General features: G+C 43.3%; 1 protein-coding gene across 4 annotated transcripts in view; it reads left to right on the top strand.

Moving 5' to 3' along the window:
• Positions 1–477: 477 nt before the first annotated feature.
• The window catches only part of LOC121531826 (zinc finger CCCH domain-containing protein 18), a 32076-nt gene continuing 14839 nt past the window's right edge, over positions 478–17714 (top strand). For all 4 annotated transcript variants that reach the window (XM_045227126.1, XM_045227125.1, XM_045227124.1 and 1 more), the window contains exons 1-9: positions 478–640; positions 7225–8123; positions 10455–10539; positions 11036–11187; positions 11301–11396; positions 11660–11817; positions 11952–11981; positions 12335–12452; positions 12667–12950. In XM_045227126.1, the coding sequence (XP_045083061.1) occupies positions 7239–8123; positions 10455–10539; positions 11036–11187; positions 11301–11396; positions 11660–11817; positions 11952–11981; positions 12335–12452; positions 12667–12950 (1808 nt within the window). In that variant the 5' untranslated portion in view covers positions 478–640; positions 7225–7238. The remainder of the gene's footprint in view (positions 641–7224; positions 8124–10454; positions 10540–11035; positions 11188–11300; positions 11397–11659; positions 11818–11951; positions 11982–12334; positions 12453–12666; positions 12951–17714) is intronic.

Raw genomic sequence — 17714 nt, 5'->3', positions numbered from 1 at the left:
CCCTGGAATCTTAAAATATGCCGTTCTTCATGCATGAATACAGACTCCTATAATTCAGCCAGTCATCAAGGCCTACAATTATTTTTTACTCAACCATGGAGCCTTTCTTACAGGGTTCTGTTATTCTGATGGTAATCTCTAGCCTGTAGCCTACAATTTACATTATTCCCTAATTTACCACAGTAGGTCTAGGCTTGTCAAAATGACCTAAAAACTGCACTTCACCTTCACAAGTCCATCACCTATGGGACAGCACCATCCCACTCCTGACACCAATGTAGGCTAAACCCAATATTAAAATAGGATATAGAAAGATAACCCAGATGAACAAATAGGTCAAAAATATACACCACCATAAACAGTGACAGTGTTTTTTTTATTAAAGTCATGCTTCATATTGAGCGCACGGTGGCGCCAAAGCACAATTATATTGCCGGTTGTGGCAAAGCTGACAGTGTCGTCTGTTGATGACGTCAATGCAATGGCCGCTCTCACTGTATCGTGTAGGATTTTTTTTATTTCCTCCAGCATAGCAGATAAATAACCATAACATTATTTATTGTAGAGCCTCAGACATAGAGGGAGAGAGACGGGGTAGTTCTTAACGCCGCCTGTCTTCAACGAGGTTCAGGTTGGAAAGGTGACTGAAAATATTTAAAGTTTATCTAGCTACTGGTGTTTGTAGGGGGAGGGCTTCATTGTTAATTGAACAGACAAGACAAGCATGCTTCGATAGCAGACCAGAAAGCGGTATTTTGCGTGTATAAAGTTGCTTTTGAGTTGTATTGGTTGGTTGAACCTTTGTTTAAGCTAATTGTGGCATCTTCTGAATACAAATCAGACGTTCGCCTCTTGTCTGGTATAGCCCTCGCAGTTTTCGGGCCTGCTTCACCCGGTAACTAGCTAATGTTAGCATTGTAGCAAACTAACGAGCCATCTTTATCGTCCTACAGCGCTGAAGTTGCCTCTTGATTTGCTTATCTGGCTACCTACGACATTGTTCTACTGTAAACTGAGTCCCCCACTTTTAATATGAAAGTATTGTGTTAAAGGCAGCTATGATCACGTTCGCTAACTTGCTAGTTAGTATGTAATAATCTCTGACTGACTGTTATTGACCTGCATGAAGTTTACTCTTCTTGAGATATGGCGGATGCCCTCGCTACATGCATGTCTCTTATTACGAACTTCATTTAGCAGTATGCAATCAGACAACTAACTAAAGTTAGCACTCTTTGACGTCTTCTATCGAGAAATGGATAGCAGGCAGTAGTCAAATGACACCCGATAATGATATTTTCAATCAAATCACATTTTATTGGTCGCATACACATATATGGAACAAAAATATAAACGCAACAATTAACGATTTTACTGAGTTATAGTTCATAAATTCATTAGGCCCTAATCTATGGATTTCACATGACTGGGCAGGGGCGCAGCCATGGTTGGGCTTGGGAGGGCATAGGCCCACCCACTTGGGAGCTAGTCCCTTAAATCAGAATGAGTTTATCCTCACAAAAGGGCTTAATTACAAACATAAATATTCCAGGTAAAGAAGCTAGATGTGGAGGTCCTGGGCTGGCGTGGTTACATGTGGTCTGCGGTTGTGAGGCCGGTTGGACGTACTGCCCAATTCTCTAAAATGATGTTGGAGGAGTCTTATGGTAGAGAAATTATCATTCAATTCTCTGGCAAAAGCTCTGGTGGACATTCCTGCAGTCAGCATGCCAATTGCACGCTCCCTCAAAACTTGAGACATCTTTGGCATTGTGTTGTGTGACAAAACTGCACATTTTAGAGTGGTCTTTTATTGTCCCCAGCACAAGATGCACCTGTTTAATGATCATGCTGTTTAATCAGCTTCTTGAAATGCCACATCCGTCAGGCGGATGGATTATCTTGGCAAAGGAGAAATGCTCACTAACAGGGATGTAAACAAATTTGTGTGCAAAATTTGAGAGAAATATGGAACATTTCTGGGATCTTTTATTGCAGCTCATGAAATATGGGACCAACACTTTACATTTTGCATTTATATTTTTGCTCAGTATATTTATCAGATCTTATTGCGGGTGTATCGAAATGTTTGTGTTCCTAGCTACAACAGTGCAGTAATATCTATAAATACACAACAATACACACTCGTCTAAAAAGTAAAATAATGGAATTTAGAAATATTAGGACACGCAATGTCAGAGTCCGGAGTACGTGTGTTGATGGGATGTATAGACATTATGTATAGTATATGCATAGAAAATGTAGTGTATCTGAAGAATATTATATATACAGCAGTAGTTATACAGTGCATTCGGAAAGTATTCAGACCACTTCCCATTTTCCACATTTTGTTACGTTACAGCCTTATTCTAAAATGGATTTTAAAAAAATAATCCTCATCACTCTACACACAATACCCCATAATGACAAAGCGAAAACAGGTTTTTAGAAATGTTTGCTAATTTATAATAATAAAAAAACATATTTACATAAGTATTCAGACCCTTTGCTATGAGACTTGAAATTGAGCTCAGTTGCATCCTGTTTCCATTGATCATCCTTGAGATGTTTAATCAATTGATTGGACATGATTTGGAAAGGCACACACCTGTCTATATAAAGACGGTGCATGTCAGAGCAAAAACCAAGCCATGAGGTCGACGGAATTGTCCGTAGAGCTACGAAACAGGATTGTGTCGAGGCACAGACCTGGGGAAGGGTACCAAAAAAATTCTGCACCATTGAAGGTCCCCAATAACACAGTGGCCTCCATCATTCTTAAATGGAAGACGTTTGGAACCACCCAGACTCTTCCTAGAGCTGGCTGCCCGGCTAAACAAAGCAATTGGGGGATAAGGGCCTTGGTCAGGGAGGTGACCAAGAACCTGATGGTCACTGACAGAGCTCCAGAGGTCCTCTGTGGAGATGGAAGAACCTTCCAGAAGGACAACCATCTCTGCAGCACTCCACCAATCAGGCCTTTATGGTAGAGTGGCAAGACAGAAGCCACTCCTCAGTAAAAGGCACATGACAGCCCGCTTGGAGGACTCTCAGACCTTGAGAAACAACATTATTTGGTCTGATGAAACCAAGATTGAACTCTTTGGCCTGAATGCCAAGCGTCACGTCTGGAAGAAACCGGGCAACATCCCTACGGTGAAGCATGGTGGTGGCAGCATCATGCTGTGGGGATGTTTTGCAGGGAATGGGAGACTAGTCGGGATCGAGGGAAAGATGAACCAAGGAAAGTACAGCTCCAGAGCGCTCAGACTGGGGCGACGGTTCACCTTCCAACAGGACAACGACCCTAAGCACACAGCCAAGACAACGCAGGAGTGGCTTCGGGACATGTCTCTGAATGTCCTTGAGTGGCCCAGCCTGAGCCCGGACTTGAACCCAATCGAACATCTCTGGAGAGACCTGAAAATAGCTGTGCAGCGACGCTCCCCATCCAACCTGACAGGGCTTGAGAGGATCTACAGAGAAGAATGGGAGTAACTCCCCAAATACAGGTGTGCCAAGCTTGTAGTGTCATACCCAAGAAGACTCGAGGCTGTAATCGCTGCCAAAGGTGCTTCAACAAAGTACTGAGTAAAAAGTCTGAATACTTATGTAAATGTGATATTTCAGTATAATAAAAAAAGATTGTTTAGCAAAAATTTATAAAAAACAGTTTTTGCGTTGTCATTATGGGGTATTGTGTGTAGATTGATGAGGGAAAGAAAACAATTTAATCCATTTTAGAATAAGGCTGTAACGTAACAAAGTGGAAGAAGTCAAGGGCTCTGCATACTTTCCGAATGCACTGTATAGGATAGGCCTTGACTAGAATACAGTATATACATCTAATTTTATTGGTCGCATACACATATTTAGCAGATGTTATTGCAGGTGTAGCGAAATGCTTGGGTTCCTAGCTCCAACCGTGCAGGAGTATCTAACAATTCACAACAATACACACGAATCTAAAAGTAAAAGAATGGAATTAAGAAATATATAAATATTAAGTAGAGCAATGTCAGAGTGACATTGACTAAAATACAGTAGAATATAATACAGTATATACAGTTGAAGTCGGACGTTTACATACACTTAGGTTGGAGTCCATTAAAACTCGTTTTTCAACCACTCCACAAATTTCTTGTTAACAAACTATAGTTTTTGTAAGTCGGTTAGGACATCTACTTTGTGCATGACACAAGTAATTTTTCCAACAATTGTTTACATACATATAATTTCACTTATAATTCACTCTATCACAATTCCAGTGGGTCAGAAGTTTACATACACTAAGTTGACTGTGCCTTTAAACAGCTTGGAAAATTCCAGAAAATGATGTCATGGCTATATCCACAGTAAAACGAGTCCTATATCGACATAACCTGAAAGGCCGCTCAGCAAGGAAGAAGCCACTGCTCCAAAACCGCCATAAAAAAGCCAGACTACGGTTTGCAACTGCACATGGGGACAAAGATCGTACATTTTGGAGAAATGTTCTCTGGTCTAATGAAACAAAAATATAACTGTTTGACCATCGTTATGTTTGGAGGAAAAAGGGGGTTACTTGCAAGCCGAATAATACCATCCCAACCGTGAAACACGGGGGTGGCAGCATCATGCTGTGGGGGTGCTTTGCTGCAGGAGGGACTGGTGCACTTCACAAAATAGATGGCATCACGAGGAAGGAAAATGATGTGGATATATTGAAGCAACATCTCAAGACATCAGTCAGGAAGTTAAAGCTTGGTCGTAAATGGGTCTTCCAAATGGACAATGACCACAAGTATACTTCCAAAGTTGTAGCAAAATGGCTTAAGGACAACAAAGTCAAGGTATTGGAGTGGCCTTCACAAAGCCCTGAACTCAATCCTATAGAAAATTTGTGGGCAGAACTGAAAAAGCGTGTGCGAGCAAGGATGCCTACAAACCTGATTCAGTTACACCAGCTCTATCAGGGGGAATGGGCCAAAATTCACCCAACTTATTGTGGGAAGCTTATGGAAGGCTACCCGAAACGTTTGACCCAAGTTAAACAATTTATAGGCAATGCTACCAAATACTAATTGAGTGTATGTAAACTTCTGACCCACTGGGAATGTGATGAAAGAAATAAAAGCTGAAATAAATCACTCTACTATTATTCTCACATTTCACATTCTTAAAATAAAGTGGTGATCCTAACTGACCTAAAACAGGGACTTTTTACTAGGATTAAATATCAGGAATTGTGAAAAACTGAGTTTAAATGTATTTGGCTAAGGTGTATGTAAACTTCTGACTTTAACTGTACATATGAAAGGAGTAAAGCAGTATGTGAACATTATTAAAGTAACTAGTGTTCCATTATTCAAGTGACCAGTGATTCCATGTCTATGTACATAGGGCAGCAGCCTCCAAGGTGCAGGGTTGAGTAACTGTGTGGAAGCCGGCTAGTGATGGCTATTTAACCGTCTGATTGCTTTGAGATAGAAGCTGTTTTTCAGTCTCTCGGTCCCAGTTTTGATGCACCTGTACTGACCTTGCCTTCTGGATGATAGCGGGGTGAACAGGCTGTGGTTGATGTCTTTGATGATCTTTTTGGCCTTCCTGTGACATCGGGTGCTGTAGGTGTCCTGGAGGGCAGGCTGTGTGCCCCTGGTGATGCGTTGGGCAGACCGCACCACCCTCTGGAGAGCCCTGAGGCTGCGAGCGGTGCAGTTGCCGTACCAGGCAGTGATACAGCCCAACAGGATGCTCTCAATTGTGCATCTGTAAAAGTTTGTAAGGGTCTTAGGGGCCAAGCCAAATTTCTTCAGCCTCCTGAGGTTGAAGAGGCATTGTTTCGCCTCATTCACCACACTGTCTGTGTGGGTGGACCATTTCATATTGTCAGTGATGTGTACGTCAAGGAACTTGAAGCTTTTCACCTTCTGCACTGTGGTCCCGTCGATGTGGATAGGGGCGTGCTCCCTCTGCTGTTTCCTGAAGTCCACGATCAGCTCCTTCGTTTTGTCGAGGGAGAGTTATTTTCCTGGCACCACTCCGCCAGGGTCCTCACCTCCTCCCTGTAGGCTGTCTCGTCATTGTTGGTAATCAGGCCTACTACTGTTGTGTCGTCTGCAAACTTGATGATTGAGTTGGAGGCGTGCATGGCCACGCAGTCAGGGGTGAACAGGGAGTACAGGAGGGGGCTGAGCACGCACCCTTGTGGGGCCCCTGTGTTGAGGATCAGCGAAGTGGAGGTATTGTTTCCTACCTTCACCACCTGGGGCCTCCCCGTCAGGAAGTCCAGGACCCAGTTGCACAGGGCGGGGTTCAGACCCAGGGCCTCGAGCTTAATGATGAGCTTGGAGGGTACTATGGTGTTGAAGGCTGAGCTATAGTCAATGAACAGCATTCTTACATAGGTGTTCCTCTTGTCCAGATGGGATAGGGCAGTGCGATGGCGATTGCATCGTCTGTGGATCTATTGGGGCGGTATGCAAACTGAAGTGGGTCTAGGGTGGCAGGTAAGGTAGAGGTAATATGATCCTTAACTAGCCTCTCAAAACCCTTCATGTTGACAGAAGTTAATGCCACGGGGTGATAGTCATTTATTTCAGTTACCTTTGCTTTCTTGGGTACAGGAACAATGGTGGACATCTTGAAGAAAGTTGGCACAGCAGACTGGGATAGGGAGAGATTGAATATGTCCGTAAACACTCCAGCCAGCTGGTCTGCGCATGCTCTGAGGATGCGGCTCGGGATGCCATTTGGGCCAGCAGCATTGCAAGGGTTAACACGCTTAAATGTCTTACCCACGTCGGACACGGTGAACGAGAGCCCACAGTCCTTGGGAGCGGGCGACGTCGGTGGCACTGTGTTATCGTCAAAGCGGGTGAAGAAGGTGTTTAGCTTGTCCGGGAGCAAGACGTTGGTGTCCGCAACGTGGCTGGTTTTCCCTTTGTAATCCGTGATTGTCTGGAGTCCCTGCCACATACGTCTGTTATCTGAGCCGTTGAATTGCTACTCCACTTTGTCTCTGTACTGACGTTTTTCCTGTTTTATTGCCTTACGAAGGGCATGACTGTTTGTAATCAACCATATTCCAAGTCACCTTGCCATGGTTAAATGCGGTGGTCCGCGCTTTGTTTATTTTGGCAGTTACCTGTATATTGCCTAGAGACATTGTCTTTGTGTATTAAACCAATTTAATCTAATTTAATAACAGACAATTCTATAATTAAATACTTTACTCTGTTTTAGTGGATCATTCCCCAATGGACACCCCTGAGAGCCCCACCCAGTCCCCGGAGAGCCCCACCCAGTCACCCCAGTCCCCAGAGGAAGAGAAGGGCATTTCTGACAGCGAGTTCCTGGCATCCCCCGAGGAGGAGGACAGGCTGCTCTCTGACAGTGAGCTGCTGAATGATGAAGACAACGGCGGGTTAGATGAAGAGGGTGGTGAAGGTGGGGACTCTGAGCTGGATGATGACGAAGATGAGGGGGTAGTTCAGGAGTGTATCTCTGACCCAGAGGATGATGAGGTAGATGGGGAAGGTAGAAGGGATACTATTCTAGAACAGGAGCAGGAAGAGTCCGTGGGGATGGTGATGATGGGACAGGAACGACAGGTAAGCCAATCAGATGAGGAGGAGGACCGGGTCAGTCAAACTCCTAAGTCCCCTGATTCTGAGCCAGAGCAGGAGAGGTCATCCCCCTTAGCTGAGGAGGAGATGTCCAGACATGAGAATGAAGACGAGGGAGGGGAACTGTCTGTGAAGCTGGCAGAAGTAGATGATGAAGAGGAGGAAGAGAGACGGAGGAGGAGGAGAGTGGTGGTGAATGAGATGAAGGAGGAGTTGTCGTCTGTGTCCAGAGAGCTTGATGAGCATGAGTTGGACTATGACGAGGAGGTTCCTGAGGAGCCCAATGTTCTAGCGCCTGATGAAGATGACGAGGTGGAGAAAGGACCCGGAGAAGAGGATGAGAAAGAGGACAAGAGCATCAAAAAGAAAGAGAAGATACCAATCCTTCCTCCATCCCCGAAAGACGGTCCACCTAAGAAGCCTGAAGAGTCCAGGGCTCAGGACAGAGGAAGGAGAGATTCCTTTCGTGACAAAAAGGACGAGGATGATGGCGAGATTGATGAGGGTGAAATAGATGTAAGTAATGTAAATGTAATTTATATGCTCTCTTCAATCTGCATTGTAATTGTAATCAAGAGTGATTTGTTGGAGGATGCAGGGCTACTCACACTCTGAGATGTGGAGGGAAGCAAAACAGGGGAACAGATCAAGTACAGGACTGCAAAGTCAGAACTGGGGCTGTTGCGGTGATCGTATTACCGTCACACCGGCAGTCATGAGTCATGACTGCAGTCAAATTTCACGTGACTGTTGAGTCACGGTAATCTCCTATGCACTCTGTACATGAATGGCACCGATGCGTTGGGAGTACCCAACTCCCTAACGACCGTCAGGTCGCCAATGGCCTGGTACGCAGTGCGCTATTGTCCCTCTAATCCATCGTTTCCCAAACTCGGTCCTAGGGACCCCAAGGGGTGCACATTTTGGTTGATGATTTGTTGATTATTTGAATCAGCTGTGTAGTGCTAGGGCAAAAACCAAAACGTGCACCCCTTGGGGTTCCGAGGACCGAATTTGAGGAACCCTGCACTAATCTCTCTGACATCAATGCAAATGCAATCATAAATCACATCAAACACTTATCATCAAAACAGTATCATGCTTTTAAAACTCACCGTTAGGATACATTGTTTGACATCACTCACTGTGATTGATCAATTTGAAGAAAAAAGTTCAAAAACAAGTTGAAACTGAGTGAAAAGCCAAACACAAGGAAATGGACAGCATTTGACGTCGCATGTTGAACACCCATACACATATTAGAGCTTATGCATACGCAGAGGCCTTTATATGATCATCCCAAGCCTGAAATAAAGCCTGAATTAATATAATGATTGTGCCATTATACAATACATAGCCTAATAGCCTACCGCATATTCTTTGGTACATAGGCTAATTGGTCTAGCCTATACTTCAAAATTAAACATACTCTAGTAATCATCTTTGAGCGTGGACTGTATTATTATGCGTACTGGATGGACTGGTTACCGTATGCTACGCTCCAAACTTTCTATCCATGATTCTGGGAGAGAACGGATAGGACTAGGCAATGCTGTTGGTTCATTGATTGTGCAGGGCGGCTACAGAGTAGGCTAGTTAGCCTACAATTATAGTGAATTTTGAATAGCCTAGTAATAGGGATTATATTTATTTTCATAATTAATAGGCTGACACGTTTAACTTTAGCTACATGATATCTCACCACCATGTGTTTCCATCTCCTCCTCTCTCTCTCCTTCATTCCTTTTTCGAGCGCATAGTGAGAAATATGTTTAATTGTGTAAACATGTTACTATCTGTGTTCCTGAACAGATTTCACTTGATTTCCCAAATTAAGCACTGGGTAGCTGCGGGAAGAGGGTTGGAGAGCACTTGACATACAGAGTTTGTGTAGAATATCACCTGCTCCTCAAACAGCCCAGACATTTCTATATGCAATCCACAGGAGGTTGGTGACACCATAAATTGGGAGAACTGGCTCGTGGTAATGACTGGCGCGGAATCAGTCGAATGGTATCAAATTCCATTTGCTCCGTTCCGGACATTATTATGAGCCGTTCTCCCCTCAGCAGCCTCTAATGATGCAATACTGTGTAAAAGCAGAGTTTTGATGATTGCCACTAAAAAGAGGATTCCAGCTTTCTACTGCTACTATATTTATTTTTCAGCTGCTAATATTAAGCACATTGCTCCGCTGTAAAACCAAAGTAGCCTACCTGGCATGATTTGAAAAAGGAAATGCAGTAAAACGCAGCCTCCATGTGCTATTCGAGTACATACGGATTACGTCATTCTAAATCGAAACTCATTTCACATATTATTAAAGACAAGATTATATTGAGAATAATCTGATGGGTGAGAATATTATCACTTGATGAGAGAACAGTGTGTGCAGCCTGAGGCAAGGATCAGAGCGCAAGCTGTTTTTGTGACATTATCAAATCATCAATATAGTCGCATCATGCAGCCCTTATATGTTTTAATTTCTAAGACATTCTAAGGTTTGTATCATTCACAGCTAAAGTTGCAAAAAATATATACTTTTTAAAGGCGCCCATCAGTGGCTTGTATGCGTTAAGGCCTGGAGATGCTAAACGTGTTTATGGTAATTAATGGTAAATTACAGTGAGACTGGCAGTCATTTGCATGACAGTTACCGGCTGACAAAATGTCATGACCGCCACAGCCCTAGTCAGAACCATGTAGCAATACAAATAACCTGCTTTGCAACACAAATTGCACCCTGTCCCAGTGACTTGGGGTTACAGCAGTGTCATAAGGTTACTTCAGTGATGCACATGGGTAAGTGGGTTGATATTTAGCCAGAGTTCTGTTCCATTTGTGCAGGATGATGACCTGGAGGAGGGAGAGGTGAAGGACCCCATGGACAGGAAGGTCAGACCCAGGCCCATCTGCAGGTTCTTCATGAAAGGTACCTCAACGTACTCTCCTGTGCACCACTCGCGTGTACAACACCTGTCTTATGACGAAACTACACTGTGCAAACATTGCGTGTGCAACTTGAGCATTCCATTCTACACCAGAGACGTATCATGAAGGTAAAACTGAAGGTAAAAACGTGAGCCACTTTATCAGCAACACAAGCCTTGCGTTTTGTTGCTTCACTGATGTTCTGCTTCTGTGGCCTGTGTAGCGTTTCTCTTCAATGTAATGGTCCTTTTGAAGCAGTGATATTGAAGACACTGGTTTCAGACAGCAGGGGGACGCATTGTACTTCATAACTTAAATGAAGATAATGTGGTAATGGATATTATTAGGAGCTAAACAACATACAGCGCTGATGGATGTCAATTTACACCTAACCACAATTTACTTCAAAGTATTTGAATTCAATGAAAATATGCTTTTTCCCATTCCCATGTATCTAATCTCAAAATGATACCAACAGCTCTGTTTTTATTTTCCAGGTAACTGCACATGGGGTATGAATTGTAGGTTCATCCATCCAGGTGTCAACGACAAGGGCAACTACTCTCTCATCTCCAAGCCAGACCCCTTCTCTCCCAACGGGGTACCACCTGGAGCACCCCACCCTCTCATTCCTGGAAGTAACCCCTGGGTATGCACCACCCATAGCCTGCTGCATGGCTGTATTTGGACCTGAAGAGTGTGTGTGTGTTAGTTACTGCATTGGGTAAATGCATTGTGTTTACATTTGTTTCCCTGTCTCAGGGTGGACCTGCTGTTGAGGAGCTCCCTCCACCCCCTCCTCCAGTGGAGCCTCCTGTGGAGAGTGCCTGGGAGAGGGGTCTGAGACATGCCAAAGAGGTACAACACACTCTCAGCTCTCACAAGCATACATGTACTCCTCTTCTGTACAGGTTATGTTTCAGCACCAACTGATTTCGAGTCAGGTGATTTTTTTTATTTGCATGTTTTCTGAGAGGTTCCCCTGCTACATTTGGCTTGTGAAGCCTCTTTATAATAATACAAGTGTGCGTGTGTGTTTTAGCCTCTATGGGGTTGTTCAGTCAGCAGGTTATGATGAATTCCCAGACTTTCCTCATGTAAATGTTGCCCTATTCCTTTAGGTTTTGAAAAAAGCAACCATACGCAAAGAGCAGGAGCCAGACTTTGAGGAGAAGCGCTTTAATGTGACCATTGGAGAGGATGAGAGAGACTTTGACAAAGAGAACGATTTCTTTAGGGAACGCAGCTACCACATCACCAGAGAAATCAGAGACCCAGGGTAAGCTCAGGAGCTATGGTCAAAAGAGAGACATAACGTCAGGGCAAAGTATCTTGCCATGGTGGATGTTTTAAATAATGTTTTTAGACTACGTGTCTGTTTTAAAACATTTCTGGCCTTTTCTTCCCCCGTAGTGACGTGGAGTTCAGAGACCCAGTCTATCTGTAAGTACAATGGAGGGGAGGTAGCGGCATCCTCTTTTCATGCAGCTCTTATCTCTACGTTCACTTCACCAAACAACCCGGCATCAACCACATATGGCCCTCTCATCCCAAAACCTTTTTTCCCTGCTTGATTATCAGCTGCTGCTCTGCTGTGAGAAAACAGCTGGTCAGTTATAATGATCAGGCCACTCCACTAGGCCTTATGGTGCATTTGTCACTACATGTCTAATAATTGGTTTGTTCAAATAAAAGAAACCCTAAATTATATAGAGGGTGTATATAGCTGCACAGCAATATGAAACAAAGCTCTTCTTTTCCATTTATCTCTATCATACGATTTGTCCTCGTTTCAGTAACGACCCTTATGCTGATCCCTACTATGACTATGAGATGGAGGCCTTCTGGAGAGGGGGACAGTATGAGAACTTCAGAGTGCAGTACACAGAGACCCCTCTGCCCTACCACTACAGTGTAAGTACACTCAGAGAGATATCCACCACCCAAGGACTACACACCTTTCAAACACAAATACACAATCGATATTAACTTTATTTCAGATTTGAGTTTTACTTGTAGGCCTTTTGGTTAAAGAGAATCTTGAATGCGCCATTGAAGCATAAAGCAGGTTGAGCCTTGCTGGAGGGCTATGACAGTGTGTTTACAAACCCACCTGTATGAATGTTAGGAGCGTGAACGTGAGCGGGACCCACGAGAGCACCATCGTGACCGCGAGCGGGACCACCGCGAGCGAGAACGCCGGCAGAGAGAACGCGAGAGGGAAAGAGAGAGGGAGCGAGAGAAGGAGAGGATGCGCAGAAAGGAGGAGTGGGAGAGGGATCGCATGAAGCGTGATGAGAAGGAGAGGCCCATCAGGGAGCGGCCTCCACGGGAACCTCGGGAGAAGGAAGGGGAGGACAAGCAGCCGAAAGGTCCCCCCAGGTCCCCCACCGGTACCAACATGCCCCCCAAGTGAGTAGCATGTCCTTTATTACAGGTGTCATGTCCTCTAGACCAGGGTTTCCCAAACTTGGTCCTGGAGCCCCCCCTGGGTGCACGTTTTGGTTTTTGTCCTAGCACTACACACTACGAAGAGTGTGCAAAGCTGTCATCAAGGCAAAGGGTGGCTTCCTTGAAGAATATAAAATATGTTTTGATTTGTTTAACACTTTTTTTGGGTACTACATGATTCCATATGTGTTATTTCATAGTTGTGAATTCTTCACTATTATTCTACAATGTAGAAAATAGTAAAAATAAAGAAACTCTGGAATGAGTAGGTGTGTCCAAACTTTTGACTGGTACTGTGTGTATATATATATATATATATATATATATATATATATATATATATATATATATATCAGTATATACAGTTGTATATATATATATATATATATATATATATATATATATATATATACATACAGTGCCTTTGGAAAGTATTCAGACCCCTTGATTTTTTCCACATTTTGTTACATTACAGCCTTATTCTAAAATTGATTAAAATTAAACAAATCCTCAGCAATCTACACACAATACCCCATAATGACAAAGCGAATTTTTGCAAATGCATAATAAAAAATTAAAACGTATTTACATTATTATTCAGACCCTTTGCTATGAGACTCGAAATTGAGCTCCGGTGCATCCTGTTTCCATTAATCATCCTTAAGATGTTTTTACAACTTGATTGGAGTCCACCTGTGGTAAATTAAATTGATTGGACACGATTTGGAAAGGCACACCTGTCTATATAAAGGTCCCACAGTTGACAGTGCATGTTAGAGCAAAACCAAGCCATGAGGTCGAAGGAATTGTCCGTAGTGACAGGATTGTGTCGAGGCACAGATCTGGGGAAGGGTACCAAAAAATGTCTGAAGCATTGAAGGTCCAGAAGAACACAGTGGCCTTCATCATTCTTAAATGGAAGAAGTTTGGAACCACCAAGACTCTTCCTAGAGCTGGCCGGCTGGCCAAACTGAGAAATCGGGGGAGAAGGGCCTTGGTCAGGGAGGTGACCAAGAACCTGATGGTCACTCTGACAGAGTTCCTCTGTGGAGATGGAAGAACCTTCCAGAAGGACAACTAGCACTCCACCAGTCAGCACTCCACCGATCAGGCCTTTGTGGTAGAGTGGCCAGACGGAAGCCACTCCTCAGTAAAAGGCACATGACAGTCCGCTTGGAGTTTGCCAAAAGGCACCTAAAGGACTCTCAGACCACGAGAAACAAGATTCCCTGAATGCTAAGCATCACGTTTGGAGGAAACCTGGCACCATCCCTACGGTGAAACATTGTGATTGCAGCATCATGCTGTGGGGATGTTTTTCAGCGGCAGGGACTGGGAGATTAGTCAGGATCGAGGGAAAGATGAAAGGAGCAAAGTACAGAGAGATCCTTGATGAAAACCTGCTCCAGAGCACCCAGAACCTCAGACTGGGGTGAAGGACAACGACCCTAAGCACACAGCCAAGACGATGCAGGAGTGACTTTGGGGCAAGTCTCTGAATGTCCTTGAGTGGCCCAGCCAGAGCCTGGACTTGAACCCGATCAAACATCTCTGGAGGGACCTGAAAATAGCTGTGCAGTGACACTCCCCATCCAACCTGAGAGAGCTTGAGAGGATCTGCAGAGAAGAATGGGAGAAACTCCCCAAATACAGGTGTGCCAAGCTTGTAGCGTCATACCCAAGAAGACTCAAGGCTGTAATTGCTGCTACAGGTGCTTCAACAAAGTACTGAGTAAAGGGTCTGAATACTTATATAAATGTCATATTTCAGTTTATTTTTAATAGATTTGCAAAAATGTCTAAAAACCTGTGTTTGCTTTGTCATTATGGGGTATTGTGTGTGGAATGATGAGGAAATAACTATTGAATCCATTTTAGAATAAGGCTATAACTTAACAAAATGTGGAAAAAGTGAAGGTCTGAATACTTTCCGAATGCACTGTATATTAGGATGAGTTGTCGAGAATACAGTATATACATACACAGTGAGTAAACAACAGTATATAAACAGAATATGAGGTGACCAGGATTCAATGACTATATATACAGTTGAAGTCGGAAGTTTACATACACTTAGGTTGGAGTCATTAAAACACGTTTTTCAACCACTCCACACATTTCTTCGTTAACAAACTATAGTTTTGGCAAGTCGGTTAGGACATCTACTTTGTGCATGACACAAGTAATTTTTCCAACAATTGTTTATAGACAGATTATTTCACTTATAATTTACTGTATCACAATTCCAGTGGGTCAGAAGTTGACTGTGCCTTTAAACAGCTTGGAATATTCCTGGCTTTAGAAGTTTCTGATAGGCTAATTGACATCATTTGAGTCAATTGGCAGTGTACCTGTGGATGTATTTCAAGGCCTACCTTCAAACTCAGTGCCTCTTTGCTTGACATCATGGGAAAATCAAAAGAAATCAGCCAAGACCTCAGAAAAAAAATTGTAGACCTCCACAAGTCTGGTTCATCCCTGGGAGCAATTTCCAAAGGCCTGAAGGTACCACGTTCATCTGTACAAACAATAGTACGCAAGTATAAACACCATGGGACCACGCAGCCGTCATACCGCTCAGGAAGGAGACGCGTTCTGTCTCCTAGAGATGAACGTACTTTGGTGCGAAAAGTGCAAATTAATCCCAGAACAACAGCAAAGGACCTTGTGAAGATGCTGGAGGAAACAGGTACAAAAGTATCTATATCCACAGTAAAACTAGTCCTATATCGACATAACTTGAAAGGCCGCTCAGCAAGGAAGAAGCCACTGCTCCAAAACCGCCATAAAAAAGCCAGACTACGGTTTGCAACTGCAAATGGGGACAAAGATCGTACTTTTTTGAGAAATGTCCTCTGGTCTGATGAAACAAAAATAGAACTGTTTGGCCATAATGACCATCGTTATGTTTGGAGGAAAAAGGGGGTGCCTTGCAAGCCGAAGAACACCATCCCAACCGTGAAGCACGGGGGTGGCAGCATCATGCTGTGGGGGTGCTTTGCTGCAGGAGGGACTGGTGCACTTCACAAAATAGGTGGCATCATGAGGAAGGAAAAGTATGTGGATATATTGAAGCAACATCTCAAGACATCAGTCAGGAAGTTAAAGCTTGGTCGCAAATGGGTCAGCTATTGCAAAAACTTGAGACAGCTAATGCATTGTGTTGTGTAATAAAACTGCACATTTTATTGTCCCCAGCACCTGTGTAATGATCATGCTATTTAATCAGTAAACTTTCAATAGTAAACATACTAGCAATATGCTGGCTACTGTTGATAGTCTGCAAAAAGAAAGCTACAAAAAGACATCTAGCATTCGTTTTGGCTAGCCTACTGTAGCCATGTCTATCTATTTTGGAACGTTTGTCTTAAAGGGGCAGCGTCCTATTTTCAAATCTTCTCAAAATGACATCTACAGTGCTTTAGAAACAAAAATGAATGCAGTTAATACAATGCCATTCTAAAGAATAGAGCAATGACTTACATTGCTAAATTATATTACACAGCTTTTTAATACATATCATAATAACCAAATGTAGCCTATTAATAGCTGAATATAGAGAAAGCATGCAAACCTATAGGGCCTGTTTGACCCCAATGCATTTATGAACTACACCACGAATTGCATCAGTAAGAAATCTGTTCATTTGGCGCCCTAATTTGCAGACTGGTAGACTCTTTGGCGAATATCTGCAGATAAATTATTAAAACATTTGATGAAGATGTTGAATCCTCCTCACCGCAGGAACATGTTTAACACCTGCTTCAATCATACCTGTATTGCAGATAGCTGAGAAAATGCCTCTTAAGCACATGGAGTAGCCAGCCACATTTGTTTTGCCGAACCAGCTCTATTTTGGTACATTCTAATTCTGGATTTGTATTTTTAAACAGCAACTATCAGGAAATAACACTGATCACATACAGTGTTAGTTTATCAGCTGTTGTACAATATGATATAAAACACAGGAAAAACCTAATTTTGACTGCATTGGGCCTTTAAAAAAATGTGTACGATTCTGCTGACTTCCACAGGCTTCAAGCTTCCTTTTAAATGTACAGTCCATTCAGAAAGTATTCAGACCCCTTGACTTTTTCCACATTTTGTTACGTTACGATTAAATATTTTTCCCTCATCAATCTACACACAATAACCCATAATGACAAAGCTAAAACTGGTTTTGAGATTTATTTTTCACAGTTATAAAAAACCTAAATATGACATTTACATAAGTATTCAGACCCTTTACTCAATACTTTTTTGAAGTACCTTTGGCAGCGATTACAGCCTTGAGTCTTCTTGGGTATGACGCTACAAGCTTGCCACACCTGTATTTGGGGAGTTTCTCCCATTGTTCTCTGCAGATCCTCTCAAGCGTTGTCAGGTTGAATGGGGAGCGTCGCTGCACAGCTATTTTCAGGTCTCTCCAGAGATGTTCGATCGGGTTGAAGTCCGGGCTCTGGCTGGGCCGCTCAAGGACATTTCAGAGACTTGTCCCGAAACCACTCCTGCGTTGTCTTGGCTGTGTGCTTAGTGTCATTGTCCTGTTGGAAGGTGAACCTTTGCCACAGTCTGAGGTTCTGGGTGCTCTGGAGCAGGTTTTCATCAAGCATCTCTCTGTACTTTGCTCTGTTCATCTTTCCCTCGATCCTGACTAGTCTCCCAGAATCTTGTTTCTGATGGTCTGAGAGTCCTTTAGGTGCCTTTTGGCAAAGTCCTAGTGGG

Source organism: Coregonus clupeaformis, chromosome 19, assembly GCF_020615455.1.
Source record: "Coregonus clupeaformis isolate EN_2021a chromosome 19, ASM2061545v1, whole genome shotgun sequence".
In the NCBI taxonomy this organism is placed as follows: Eukaryota; Metazoa; Chordata; class Actinopteri; order Salmoniformes; family Salmonidae; genus Coregonus; species Coregonus clupeaformis.
This window is presented reverse-complemented; position numbering and strand designations above follow the sequence as displayed.